The sequence below is a fragment of the Ursus arctos genome, unplaced genomic scaffold, assembly GCF_023065955.2.
Source record: "Ursus arctos isolate Adak ecotype North America unplaced genomic scaffold, UrsArc2.0 scaffold_11, whole genome shotgun sequence".
Taxonomy (NCBI): Eukaryota; Metazoa; Chordata; class Mammalia; order Carnivora; family Ursidae; genus Ursus; species Ursus arctos.
Genome location: NW_026622775.1, coordinates 12,650,169 through 12,662,887, shown reverse-complemented (window position 1 = coordinate 12,662,887; position 12,719 = coordinate 12,650,169). Strand labels below are relative to the sequence as shown.

The window sequence follows — 12,719 nt, the reverse complement described above, 5'->3', positions numbered from 1 at the left end:
TCGAGTCCCGCATCAGGCTCCTTGCTTGGCAAGGAGCTTGCTTCTCCCTCTGCCTGTTGCTCCCCTCGCTTGTGCTTGCTTTCTCTCTCTGTCTGAAAAATAAATAATGAAATCTATAAAAATATTTCATTTTTCTGATATGACTGGTTTCAATAGTGCCCAGCAGGCTAAAGATGGAGGGCAGACTGCTCCCCTGGCCCAGCCAATTTAGCCAGTGCCGGTTACTACTGCTCCTCTCTTCATTTTCCCAAGAGAAGGAAGGCAGAGCCCACTGGCAGGAAAAGCATCAGATCCTATGACTTACTGGGCAGTGAAAGTGACTTACTGAAGATAAAGGCATAGTATGAGGCTGCAGAGTCCTTCTCATTTACACAGGGAGAACAAGGATTAGTAATGTAGAATGAGTGCTATATCATAATTCTTCAACAAGGACGGACTTTAATTTCACTTTTATGTGGTTAAATACTCTGCTGATATGAAGAAACTTTTTTCTTTATATATAAAGGGCACCTTTAAATTTAATCTGTTTTATTTCCCTAATTTTTTCCTCTTCATCACACATTCATATGCCCATAATATATTGGAACAAGGAGACCCTTCAGAGTCAGAAGTTTTTAGTTTATTTGTAGCTTCCAACACATTTGAATTGTGTGATTGTGGGCAAGTCACATAACCCCTTTAATGTCTTATTTATGTAGGTAAAAGATGGATAGCAATACCTATTTTATTCTTTTGGGAAAGGAAGTGGCACTATAATCCTGGCATATAGTAGGTAATCTAAAATGCCTTTTTCCTTTCTTTTTATGTTTCCTACTCTTGTTCTCCTTGTGTGTTTTGCAGCGCTCCTTGAGTTTTAATTTTTTTCCACAATAATACTGCATGAGGGTGTGAGGAAGGTCTCACCTGGGTGTTATGCGGCAGATGGGACACTGTTCAAGAACTGACCATGCCATTGTATTAACTGACTGGCCTGATTAATGAGTCACCAACAAAAGCATTCTTGGGGCTTCTGAGTGATTATTTTACAGTTCAGGAAAAACTTCTAGAGAGGAATGCAAAAGAATAGGAATATATGGATTCAGGACTTAGAATCTCTGATGACCCCAATCATTGCAGGGTCTTGGGTCCTGCTACCTTTTAGATGATAAATATGGTGGCCATGGTGAAGAAGCATTTGTCACATTGACTGGTGATGCTTAAATATTTGGCTTTTTGACATACGGATGATGTCATTTAGTTTCCCCACAGTTATACATCTCTACTTATATCCAAGAGACTCTCCTCTTGCTTAACATTTTGTATGTCCTCAGGACACCATATTAGTTAAGATTACCATCAGTTACTAATTGCATTTTTACTTTCCCACACTGAAAAGAGGCATAAGTCTCTGGGGTTTCCCAGTAATCTGTGCATTCCCGATTTCTACCTCCTCTGGATAAAGTGAATGTGGGTAGAGTGAGATGAGATTTCCTAGATTATGAAAAGTCACCCCTCTACTGCTATAAATCTCTATCCCCTATAACTCCTATCTTTCCCAGCATCTTTCTTCTCATCTCTCCTTTGTTCCTTTTTCTAGTTGGACTTTACCCAAAGTTTCTTTATCAGGACAGTGGAAAGGAAGCTTTGGAAGTTTAGCTCAGGCATTTGTTGTCCTTTCCTGGATATCATGGTGAAATCTGTTATTAAAATATTCATATATTTGAATCACACAGGAATTAGACAAATGATGTCTGCCCTCTGATAGATTTATGTAAATTCATAGTAGGCATAAATGTGTACCTTTCCCTTTTTCTTTATAACTCTTTCTGATCTGATTTCACTTGATTCTACTTTGGGGATGTTTTACATTAGAATTATATTGAGAACAAATGTCTATTGCTTATTACTTTAAACATTATGATAAAAAGCAGTTGAAACATAGCTGTGGTTGGATGTCCTGGGTGCTTGCCACCCTTTATCTCCCGACTTTGTCCACCTGTGTTAGAACTGGAGGAAGAGAGAACTAGAAGTCAAATTCCTCAATTTTAAGTGTCATTTCTTAAGCTGTTCCAAAACTACGCTGAAATATTATAAAGTTATTGCAAATTATTTTATTATGTATCTAAATACCTTATGCCTCTTCAGTATTTTATCTTCTGTTTACCTACCGTGATGTTTAAAATCATCATTGATTTTGTCAAGCATTGTGTTAACTGTTTTATAGGTATCGTCTCATTTAATTCTCACTAAAACCCTATGAGAAAAGGACCACTGCTAACTCTGTTCTTCATGGTAACTGATATTAGGAAAGGTGAAATAATTTGCCCATGTCACTGACAAGGTTGGGACAGAGCCTTGTTTCTTACTGGGAATTTTTATTATGAGTTGTGGGAGGTGCTCAAGTAAGAAAAGAGGAGGAATCTTTTAGAAACAAGAAGGAAAGACAGCAACTGGGAGAGTCATTCTTTAGCATTCAGCATTGGACAAAAAAATTGAGTTGACGGGAGTATTTTCTTATATTTCTATTATGTTTGGGAAAGAAAGCTTTTAATTATTCTTAGTATTTACAGTGATTTTCTTTCACAACACAACATGGTCAAATTTTATTCTCCAATCTATAAGTTCTAACCCAGATTAAACAACTCCAAATTCAGGGCCCTTAACTATCATTAATTGACCAAATTTGGAATTTAAAATTAGATCATCATTCACTAATTCAATATAACATTGCTCTTCACATTGTTAATTAATTCTGTGATTTAGTGAGAATTTACCAATACTGTTGGTTCTCGATGATTTGGGGAAATACACAAACCTAAAGAACCTATAGATAAGGGGAAGGAACCTTTTGCCATTCAACGTCCTTTATCAAGGATTGCCAATTAAGCAATAAAAATCCAGTTTATCTAACACATAAGACTTGGGCTCTGCCTGACCTAAAGTTAAGACTATTTTTTTTTTATTTTATTTTTTTAATATTTTATTTATTTATTTGACAGAGAGCGAGAGACAGGCAGCGAGAGAGGGAACACAAGCAGGGGGAGTGGGGGAGGAAGAAGCAGGCTTCCCGGCAGAGGAGGCTGATGTGGGGCTCGATCCCAGAACGCCGGGATCACGCCCTGAGCCAAAGGCAGACGCTTAACGACTGAGCCACCCAGGCGCCCCAAGTTAAGACTATTTTTGACACTTAACTAGCTATATGACCTTGGGCTCCTCTGAGTTTCTACGTTCTTACCTAGAAATCATTCTAGGTAAGATTCTTTAACTCCCAGGTTTCATTGAAAAGGTACATGAAAAGTGCTTAGCTAAGTACATACAATAAGGGGTTGCTCACTAAAAGGGAACTATGATTTTTTTCCTTCATCTCTTTATGTTTCAAAAATGCACAAACCGTTCAAAAACTAAAATATATTAAACAAGATGGAACCCTCTCTGGAAAGAAAGTCTTATTATGATAGTGCTATTTTTCTCCTTCCCTTCAAGATTGAAGAAAATAGAATTTTTAATAGGAAAAGGAATTACTCATTTAGAAAGGAAGACAATGCAATTCAATTAAACTTAACAATTTCTAATTTTTGAAAGATTCAGAGTATTAAATTTTACATCTGTTCCCACTAAAAAATGATTGTTTTGGTTTTAGATAACCCTAGTTAAGTTTTTGTAGAAGCTTTCATATCATACGCAGATAAGATCCCTTCAAGCCTTGGCCTTAGCCTTATTCCATGTTCTACTTTCCTTGGCTTAGGTAGTGGACATTCTTACTGTGAGTTGTGGGAAGTGCCCACATAAGGAAAGAGGACAAATCTTTCAGAAACAAAAAGGAAGGAGACCAACTGGCTAGAGTCATTCCTTAGCATTCAGCACTGGGCAACAAATAAGTTGCCAGAAGTGTTTTCTTCTATTTCTATTATATCTGGGAAAGAAAGTTTCTAATTATTCTTAATATTTAGAGTAATCTTCCTTCACGACACAACATGGTCAAATTTTATTCTCTGACCTTGTTTCATAAAATACTAATAGTTAAAATAAATGTAATTTTATTTTCACTCAGTCATTTGTTCATTAATTCATTTTCAATAGGCACTGTCCTAGTTGCTGTTGTTACAACAGTGAAGCCTTCATGGAGTGTTTATTTTAGTAAGGGAAGAGAGGCAACGGGTAAATAATTTAAAGACAAGTGCATTCAATACCCATTCATGACAAAACTCTTAGCCATCTAGGAATAGAAGGGAGCTTCTTTAAGCTAATAAAGAGGGTCTAGGGGCACCTGGGTGTCTTAGATGGTTAAGCGTCTGCCTTTGGCTCAGGTCATGATCTCCGGCTCAATGGGGAGTCTGCCTCTCCCTCTCACTCTGCCCCTCCCCCTTGCCCGTGCATGCTCTCACTCTCAAATGAATAAAATCTTAAAAAAAAAAAAAAGAGTTTCTACAAAATAGTCTATTGAAAGAATTCCCCTTGAGAATAGGAAAAAGTCTACTGAAAGATTTCTTCTGAGGTCCAGAATAAGACATGAGTGTCACCATCACCACTTTTATTTCATTTTGTACTGGAGATCTAAGCTAGTGTAACAGGGAAGGAAAAAAAAAATTTTATAAGGCTCAGAAAGAAGGAAGGACAATTTTTAATATCCAAAAATTACATGATGTATTGGTAGGAAATCCAAAAAGAGTCTACAAACTATAGAAATAGTAAGTGAACATAGCAAGATTGCTAGATGCAGGATCAGTACACAAAATCAATTGTATTTTTACATGCCATCAACAAAGAAATGGAAAATGAAATAAAATCAAGACACTATCTGCTATTGCATCAAAAAACTCCATGAAAGAAAATCTAAAACCAGTAAAGTTTTATCAAATGTAATTAAAGATAACCTAAATGTGCTCAAGGATTGGGTGACTCAGTATTTAGGATGGCATTTCTCCCTCAAGTTAATACATTTAATGCAATCTTAATCAAAATTCTCACATGTTTCTTTGTGGATACTGGTAAGCTGATCGCAAAATTTATATGAAAATGCAAAAGGCCAAGAATTTCCAAGGTGATCTTGAAGAAGATGAACAAAACTGGAGAACTTACACTAGCAGATATAAATATTAATTATAAAGTTACAGTAAATAAGGTAGTGTGATGTAGACAAATAGATCCAATGAACAGGAGAGGCTAGAGTCCACTTATATGGTTGTATATGACAATGATGACACTATGGTGCAGTGGGAAAAGGAAGGTCATTTCAGTAGTTGGTGTCAATTAGATATATTTATGGAATAAAGAAGATACCTTGATCTGTATCTCACACATACACAAAAATCAATTCCAGATGGATTTCAGATTTTTAAGTTTTAAGAATGTAGGAACATATTTTTATGATCTTATAGTATGCAAAGATGTCTTTAAAAAAGACACAAAAAGTTGACCACTGAAAGAACAAAAAGTTGAACTGGACTACATGAAGTATTTTTGGTCATCAAAAAACACCATTAGGAGTATGAAAAGAACCCACACAACAGGAGAAAGTATTTGCAACACATATAACTGACAAAAGGCTCATTAAGAATATATAGAGGGGAAAAAAAGAATATATAAAGAATTTCTAAAAATCAATAAGTAAAAGTATACAACGCTATAGAAAAAAAATCTCAGTTCACGAAAGAAGATACCCAAATAGCCAATAAATATATGAAATAAGTTCAACCTCACTGCTCATAAGAGAAATGTACATTAAAACCATAACATATCTCTACATGCTCACCAGAAAGGCTAAAATTAAAAAGACAAATCAGGGGCGCCTGGGTGGCACAGCAGTTAAGCATCTGCCTTCGGCTTAGGGAGTGATCCCGGAGTTATGGGATCGAGCCCCACATCAGGCTCCTCCGCTAGGAGCCTGCTTCTTCCTCTCCCACTCCCCCTGCTTGTGTTCCCTCTCTCTCTGGCTGTCTCTATCTCTGTTGAATAAATAAATAAAATCTTTAAAAAAATAAAATAAAATAAAATAAAAAGACAAATCATATCAAATGTTAGTGAGAATGTGGAATAACAGGAAAACTCATATACTGTTGGGCATGTAAATTGATTCAACCGTTTTTTGAAAAATTGGCATATTCTCACTAAAGTTGGCCATAAGTGTGTTCTATAATTAAAAATTCTACCTCTAGTTGACAACCAACAGAAATGAATAGTTATGTCCTCTGAAGGACAGGTACAAGAATGTTAATGTGATTAATCAAAAAAAGCTTAAAATGAGAAAAAACCCAACCATCTACATTGGAAAGGAATGAAGAAATTTTTGTATATTCAAATAATGGAATGCTATACAGTAATGAAAATGAAAGCATTACAACTATACACAATAATATCTGTAAAACCAGAATAATGTTGAACAAAACAAGGGCTAGAGAAGAGTCCATACTGTACGATTCTTTTTACACACATCTCAAAGCCACGCAAACTAGTTTGTAATATTAGAAGTCAGGATAGTGGATTTCTTTGAGGGAGGCTAGTGGCTTGTGAGGAAGCACAATGTCGGTTTCGGGGGGGGGGGATTTGGTACCATTCTCTCTCTTGATCTGCATGCTGGTTTGTGAAAATTCACTAGGCACTACACTTATGACTTATGTACTTTTATCTATATAAATTATAATTCAGTAGAAAAGAAAGGCCGTTAGGCCATTATAACATGGTGAATAAACTTTCAAACCATCAACATTTTGTAAAGGTTAAAAAATGATATAATAAATGGAATTGAATAATATGAAGAAAATAAAAATGGAAAGAGACATGGAGTGTGGGAAGGTATGAAGAGAAGAGGTCACAATTTTTAAATAGAATAGTCAGAGAGGCCTTATGAGAATAATTAACCTCCTTTTTCTTACCTGTATGGTAAAATTTTCCTGAAAATCCCAGGTTGAACGTAAAATTTGTGATTTGTGCACGCAAAAGATTCTGAGTGTCAAGCAGGGCCTGAAATACACAGTTAAAAAAAAAACAAAACAAAACACGTTATCAGGTTAGAGAATGGCATTGAGAAGTTTTAAAAGATATCTTCCTTTTGCATTCAAGGGGTAAAACTAGTCTTTTATGCATGAGAGAATTAAATGATGGAAAGTAGTGTCTTTACCACTTTACAACTAGAGAGATGCTTTCAAGATTATGTAAACATATACATATATTTATCCCTTAGCTTTCAATAAATCAGCAAAAAGTGTCAGCCAGAAAAAGGAAGTTACATGAAAAGTTTATCCTGCATTACTAAAGGAATTATTATCTAGTACATAAAATATATCTCCTATCACTTCTCAGGGACATAGATCACCAATTGTCAAAAGAAGGACACTCTTTAAGTGAAATTATGCAAGAATGTATGTTGAAAGAATCATTGTTATTTCTCAGATATGTCCTTGGTTTTCAAAATCCAAGACTTTTCTCCATCTTTGAGTCTTAGATTCCCACACGATAGTGATTGTTCTTCAAAAGGGGATAATCACGATAAAGTAACTCTCTAATTCGGCCTTTCATTAAAAAAACAAACAAACACCCCTACTTCTCACAGTAAAACTCTTTTAAAACAGAGTTTTAAATGTTACATCTTATAAAGTATTTACCATGCTATGAATTTTTAATGGACTTCTTTTCTTCCTTCTCCTTTTCTTTCTCATTCTTATTTAAATTCCTGTTCTTAAATTCCTTCTCTTCCTGCCATCCTCCCTACACAGACTATGGTAGGTGAGTACCCACTTCAACTAGGCAGCAAGTAACACTAAATGTTAGATTTGTAAAGGATCTTAGTTAACACTTCTTCTACACACAGGGAAACAGGAGAGACGACATGCCCATTTCACAGATAAAATTAGTGGTAAATCGTAGATTAAGAATATAGATTGCTTGATTCCATATTAGGTACTCATTTTCTCCCTTTCCATCGCTGGGTCCACAGTAAAATCTTTTTTTAGTCGCATAGCTGACACCTGGAAGCCTTGCCCCATCATGCTCAAGGTCTCAATCATTTTTTGGAGATAAATAGATATACCTTTTATTCAGAGATTATCCCATGATTGTATGCCTTATCTGTGCATATAAGTGATTCTCCTTATTGTATAAAAGCAGAAGAAGAGGACTTCTGAATCTCAAATTTAAATTCATCTGATCTATGACAAGTTTTTGCAATGTAATATCTAAGTCTTTTTCTATCACTACTCTGTTTACATGAACAACTTCCTTTGATTGCAAAACTGAACTGGGAAATATGTGGGTCCTGAGGGCACTCAAAGATGGAAGACGGGTCTGTTTGTGGATTTCCATGCCTAAGTATCGATGCAAAAGGGTTAATGATGGCAATCTCATTGCATGGCAATTGTCATTAGATTCTGTCATCACAAGGCCTGGGCATGGGTTGGACAGGGGAAGGAGAATTTGGTCAGCTCAGCAGTGACTAAGTAGTGAGACCCAGAATCCTGTTGTGTGAAGGGGTGGGAAGTAGTTCCGCCTGGATGGAAGGTGTGAGCCTTTCTCTTTCTGTCCTTATGGAAGGAACATAAGGTATGGAATAGGAAGGTATGGATTGAAGTGCCGGCTCTGGGACTTAGAGCGAAGGCATTTAAGACTTGGGAGTCAGACTGCCTCAGCTGGAGTTTGGATCTGCCCCTGTTCAGTATTGGGCCTGTTATTAAAATTTTCAAACCTCAGAAGCATCACATGTAAAGTAGGGATAATAGTGATTATCTCAGAGCACTGTTGTGAGGGTGACATACTTTTATGCTCTTGGCACAGTGACTGGCACATATTAGGTGCTTAACAGTTATTAGTTGCTGCTCCTCTCTTATTGCTGCTGCTACTGTCACTACTATCAATATGGTGGTTGTTATTGTCAGTGATGTTAAGACAATTCATATTCTCTGAACCTTTCCCTTCCTTTGTTAGAGTGGAGACAATTATCTAACTCCTAGAGTTGTGATGAGGATTCTAAAGGGGTAAGTTATGCAGGAGAGCTTAATAAGCATTTTTAAAACGTGGCATAAAATGTTAGGTGTTGATATAATTATCAGCAATCATAATATATACATATGTATATATATATTTTTAAAGATTTATTTATTTGAGAGAGAGAGACATGAGCGGGTGGGGGGTGGAGAGAGAGTGTGGAGTATGTGCTTGCACACTGGAGGGGAGGAGCAGAGGGAGAGAATCTCAAACAGACTCCCCACTGAGTGCGGAGCCAGAGGCGGCGCTGATCTCACGACCAAGAGTCGGACGTTTAACGACTAAGCCACTGAGGCGCCCCTGTATATATGTATATATGTATATATTATATATTATATATTACTGACAAGTTATATCATCTATCTGTCTCATTTACTTGTTGTTTTTCTCATTTTATATCATCTATCTGTCTCATTTACTTGTTGTTTTTCTCATTTTATTTACCTTCAGTCTCCTCCAGCCTTTCTACCTCCTTCTCCTTTTTCACTTCTCCCCAGTTGAACATTCTAGCTGGCTCTTCCTTCCCTTTCGATCTTACCTTCTTGTGTATCCATTGTACTTACTTAATTTATTCATTCTACTCACTTTATTCAATGGTTAAAATATGGATTTGAAATCCATTTTAAAATAATGTATGTGTTCAATGCTTTAAAGTTGGAAGTTTTTCTTTTTGTCTCTTTGAAAATAAAATCCCCAACTAAACTTGAACTTTGGTTTGTGACTCTTTATTGCCTTTTAAAACTTACAGTACTTGATAAGAAAAAAACAAAGAAGCCTATCCTGTTCTTAGGCCTTAGAAGCTAAATAATGTACCTGTGAACTAACCGCTAAATCAGCTAGAATACATGGATTGAAATTATTGAACTAGCCGTGATTATGCAGGTTTGAGTTGGCGTCTTACACATTTATTTGACATTCTAGAAACAAACACTAAAACACATAAAAGATATACTGGAACAGATGGTAGCTACTAACATTATGCCTATATATGGTGAAGAGGGAAATTTATTTCCAGATGATATTTTATATACTTAAGAAAAACATTAATATTTCTTATCTTTTATGTATTTTTTATGAACCAGATTTTGGGGGTATCTATGAGAACAATGTTATATAGTCATCCATTACTTCCATCTTTTCAAAATATGCTTTTGTGCTAGGAGCTAGAGCACCCAGCAGTATTCTTAGATTATATCCTTTTCATTAAACTCTTCATTGCTAGAATGATTTTATTCAACATTAGTCTATTTAAAACTCAGGTAGTCTATTACTGTGAATAAAATATTACAAAAATGATATAAATGATACTTTGCTTTATTCTTTATGAGCAACATGTCAAAAGTGGTGTGATAATATCTAAAAATCTAATCACAATACGCCGAATCAATGTTCTAATACCAAATTCAGAAAACCGCATGTGTCTTGGACAAGCAAAGGTTCTACGATGGGCAGAGTACTCTGGTCATGGAGAAGGTGAAGAACCACAGCCATGCAGACGTGCCCCTTAGTGGTCTCCTCCAGCCCAGGAACCCTAAGAACATAGCTTTCTCCTGTCGGGAATGGTCTGGTTATTGAAAAATCATACTTTTATTTTTAACTATTCCAAAACTTTTAAGATACATAACAAGGTAACTTATAATTCCATGCGTCAGTAATTATTTTTAAAATAACACATTACTTTTTCTAATTAAAAAACTCAAAACCACTCATAGATCCCCCTCTCAGTATAAGTTAATATTATGATGGAATTCTTTCCCATTTTTACCAATAACTACCTAAATATATGCAGACATATAGATGTATGGGTAAGTGAAATGAGAGCCAGAAAGCAAAAATTAGGACTATACCAGTTATTACTAAAAATACAGTTTCAAATTTTGCCTCTGTCATTTATTTGTCTATCTTATCTCTTAAATATTTTATTTATTTATTTGAGAAAGAGAGAGAGAGAGACAAGCAGGGGCAGTGGCAGAGGGAAAGGGAGAAGCAGCCTCCCTCCCAAGCAGGCAGCACAACACAGGGCTCGATCCCAGGACCCTGAGATCATGACCTGAGCTGAAGGCAGCCGCTTAACTGACTGAGCCACCCAGGCACCCCGCCTTTGTCATTTAATAGTATATTATGAGCTTCCTCTTGTCATGTTAACCTTCCAAAACCAAATTTGTTAATGGGTGCAGAATACTGCATCAAATTGGTGCCCTATAATTTATTTAACCATTTCATCTTACTGTTGTACATTTAGACTGTTAAAATTTTTTGTGTAATATAAATACTGCTCTGTATCAATACATATTTACATAGCAACGAAGTAGCCATTTCTGCAGGAGATAAGAGGATAAGAATAATTTTGCTTTTTCTTTGGCAAACAAAACAATTTTTTCAGCAAATTTGAAAATGCTATGAAAGTATTAAAAGAGAACATAACAGCCAGTTAAAATTATAAGAGAATTGAACTATGAATATAGTTTAACATGAAAATTTGACTATTTCCAAAATGATTTTTTCAAATCTTGAATCTGTATGCTATCCCACTAACTTAGTTTTTTGAGGGTTTATTCTGCAAAGCTGAAAACACTTGCAGGCATTAAAAGATCCAGTTGAAGGCCTAGAAGATCTAATTTAAAGAAACTGAGCTCTGAGAACTGAGCAAAATGGGAGCTTTTATATATCTTTGGACTTTCTCCAACTTTAGCAGAATGAATATATCAATTAAAGTAAACTGAAGACAAAATTTAAAAATAACTGCAAAAAAGTTTTATATGGAGATTCATGTTAGTATTCATTACATGTGTGACATTCTTTGAGGGAACGTTTACTAATTTTGTGATTCTTATCTGTGTTTCCCAGATGATATTTTGACCTGTTTTATCTTGTATAAGGTAACTAAAGGAGTCTGTGAGCCAAATTAAAGCTGGGGAAGAAATTTTAGTGCTGGGTGTGGTTTTTCAGCAGCAGGCAAAAATAGCGTTTCAGCACAGAATTTTTAGAATCAATATTTTCTTAATCAGCTGAATACTAGTTATAAATATACATAATGTGTCTGTATCTCCTAAGGTAAATGAAAACAACTGGGCAGCTAATTGCAGGATCTTCTATCTGTCTCCACACAAACGTGCACACTCTGGCATCACAGGCATTTAACGTTAAAGGAGACATGATTTACGTAGTTTAAGTGATGCCCAGTCCCCCTGGTCACAAAGCTAGTTAAGTGCAAGGAAGTGATTCAAGCAAGGATTTTAAATTTCAAAGCTCACTGCTTCTGTTGTCCACAGAAGCAACAAGAATACTACCACTGAACACTGATACCACTGGCGTACAGAGCCACTGGTGACCAAATCCACTAGAAGGGAGTAAGAGGTGGCTTCTCGTATCACTTTCACTAATTGGTTGTCACTCCTAGTTTCCCAAACCCAAAGGTATGAGGGGGACGGGAAGACTAGGTTGGTCAGTGAATGGCCAGCCCAACCAGGAATGTTTACCCCCTGGCGTCCATAGTAAAGAGCAGTCCCTGCGTGTGCCCGGTGTGGAGTGGAGCGGGACTGCAGGCTGCAGCAGGGCTGGAAGCGCCACAGCTGGCACCGCGGTCTCCTTCTCACAGGTGCAGAACTAGGAAGGCTCTCTTTATAAGACCTGTTTCCAGACCAGGAAGACACGAACACTTGCTGAAAACAGTTAATTGGGCATAATATTAGAGTGCAGACATCTTGCACAATTCGAGGGAAGACAGCTTTAGAGGAAAACAATGAACAATAAGGCCGGGGCCA

The 12,719-nt window shown here is 36.3% G+C and overlaps 1 protein-coding gene and 1 long non-coding RNA gene across 2 annotated transcripts in view; one reads left to right on the top strand and one right to left on the bottom strand.

Moving 5' to 3' along the window:
• The window catches only part of LOC113255600 (bifunctional heparan sulfate N-deacetylase/N-sulfotransferase 3), a 169,921-nt gene that overhangs the window by 110,017 nt on the left and 47,185 nt on the right, over positions 1–12,719 (bottom strand). Inside the window, exon 3 of the mRNA XM_026499234.4 lies at positions 6,852–6,939. Coding sequence (XP_026355019.1) covers positions 6,852–6,939 — 88 coding nt within the window. The remainder of the gene's footprint in view (positions 1–6,851; positions 6,940–12,719) is intronic.
• LOC113255604 (uncharacterized) overlaps positions 1–12,719 on the top strand; it is a 192,060-nt gene that overhangs the window by 135,334 nt on the left and 44,007 nt on the right. The window lies entirely within an intron of this gene.